The 1,876-nt window shown below is 41.0% G+C and overlaps 1 protein-coding gene and 1 long non-coding RNA gene across 3 annotated transcripts in view; one reads left to right on the top strand and one right to left on the bottom strand.

The window, feature by feature from the left end:
- LOC109521791 (uncharacterized) overlaps positions 1 to 1,876 on the bottom strand; it is a 17,849-nt gene that overhangs the window by 2,636 nt on the left and 13,337 nt on the right. The window lies entirely within an intron of this gene.
- tpcn2 (two pore segment channel 2) overlaps positions 483 to 1,876 on the top strand; it is an 81,643-nt gene continuing 80,249 nt past the window's right edge. For both annotated transcript variants that reach the window (XM_019879842.1, XM_019879841.1), the window contains exons 1-2: positions 483 to 595; positions 669 to 852. In XM_019879842.1, the coding sequence (XP_019735401.1) occupies positions 745 to 852 (108 nt within the window). In that variant the 5' untranslated portion in view covers positions 483 to 595; positions 669 to 744. The remainder of the gene's footprint in view (positions 596 to 668; positions 853 to 1,876) is intronic.

Below are 1,876 nucleotides of genomic sequence, written 5' to 3'. Positions count from 1 at the left end.
CGTGGGTGTGTGTGTGTGTGTGTGTGTGTGTGTGTGTGTGTGTGTGTGTGTGTGTGTGTGTGTGTGTGTGTGTGTGTGTGTGAGAGAGAGATCACGCGCGCGCGCACACACTCACAGTCACCAGCGATACACAGATCACAGTCATGGCTGTGAAGTGTGACATATGTATATACATTATTTTCGAAGGTTCTGAAAAATCACTGGCAGCGAACGAGTTAATGGCATTTTTTTTTGTAACCGAGATCGAGAGAGAGATTACCTTGCAACAAATCTCATTTTTTCATGTCACCCCCTTTTTCTATCACCGTTTTCATTTTTCACTTTGACAGTTAAATTGTTTTCCACAAATACATTGTTCACAAAGACAGTATTCTCCTTGAATGTCATTTCCATAAATTAATGTTTCGTCTCAACTAGCTTCGTTTGACCGGCAGAACGCACCACACGCAGACACTGTAGGTGGAGTCTAAAGTAAGGAAGTGAGTGTAAAGTGACACTATTCTGAGACAGCGGAGAAGCATAGCATGAACTTGACTTCCTCATGGCACGTTCCTCACGAACAGATCAGAACTTGCCATAGTGCGACGTAAATTTGGTAAGGGCGACGTTTGAAAGCTGCTCCACAGTGACACTTTTCACACCCAACAACGAAATGATTACTTTTACAGTTGAGGGACACAAGCGGGGAAAACAACGCTTACCTTTCTTGAATGGAATCACAACATCTGCTGGCGGATAGTGCCGATGCAACCCGCAGAGATTACGGATGCTGGTCGGGGAGAGAGCTCCGGGACCCGACGAGGCGGGCATTCCCGGTCAAATGCCGTTCGAGCAGTGTCAGTGGACAAGCAGGTGATACCCGATCGATGTTTAATTTCAAATTGGTCATGAGTTTGAAAAGACTAAGTTCTAAGGCCTCGATCCGGAAACGTTTATGTGATTTACCACTTTGTATAATTTGAACACATTCACGTCAAATTCAAGCGCTACGACACCCGTTTTCGACCACCGCTTCAAATATAGAACATATTTGATTAAATGGCGTGCCACATTGACAACGCGTACAGTGGTCGCAGTGACTGAGTAGACGTAAAACGACCAAAACAGACGTTGTGAAAACGTTCAATCCGAGCGAGTTAAATATCTCTGAATGTTTCAGTTTGATCTTCGCTCCCAGTCTGTTTTTGGGACGGTCTACAAATTATATGTTCTTGGCTGACATGTGGAACAAATGACCATAAATCAACTAAGATTATTTCCATTCTAAATTTAGTAGTAGCTGGAAATGGTAGACCACTACTTTATACAGCTGACACTGTGCTGATATCTATCACTAGGGAGAAATACGAGTCACAAAAATATTGAACAAATATCAATTACAATCAGTGGCGGGCTGTGCATTTCAACCTTATGCCTTGAGTGACGTCACATACATGAGCACAATACTGTATAGGCTCGTCAAGCAGCACTTAATTTCAGGAGCATTTAAAACCATCAAGTATGCATTCACAATTAAGAGCAGGAAACTAAATTTACAGATATTGTCAAAAATAAAAAGATGATTTAAAAATAACGAAATAAAATGCCACTCAAATTACGCTGTGTGATCTTAAACAAGTCTGTCCAATAAATTGCGCAATGTCGCAGTTTCATATAAGACACCAACCAAACAATAACAAAACAAACTGTTCTTTGAAAATAAAGTAAACAGATCATTTGCATTTTGAAAATCGACGATACAACAGCAAATAACTGGCATAACTGACTAACTAATAACTGACTAACAGCTGAGATTGAACGAACTTTCGTGCATGAAGGTGACTGCAATGCGCCATTATAAATTGCAGGTGAGCAGATTTATTTGATACATTTTTGT

This window comes from Hippocampus comes, unplaced genomic scaffold, assembly GCF_001891065.2.
Source record: "Hippocampus comes isolate QL1 unplaced genomic scaffold, H_comes_QL1_v1.1 scaffold175, whole genome shotgun sequence".
Taxonomy (NCBI): Eukaryota; Metazoa; Chordata; class Actinopteri; order Syngnathiformes; family Syngnathidae; genus Hippocampus; species Hippocampus comes.
Note: the sequence above shows the minus strand (reverse complement) of the source record. Positions and strands in the feature narration are given on the sequence as shown.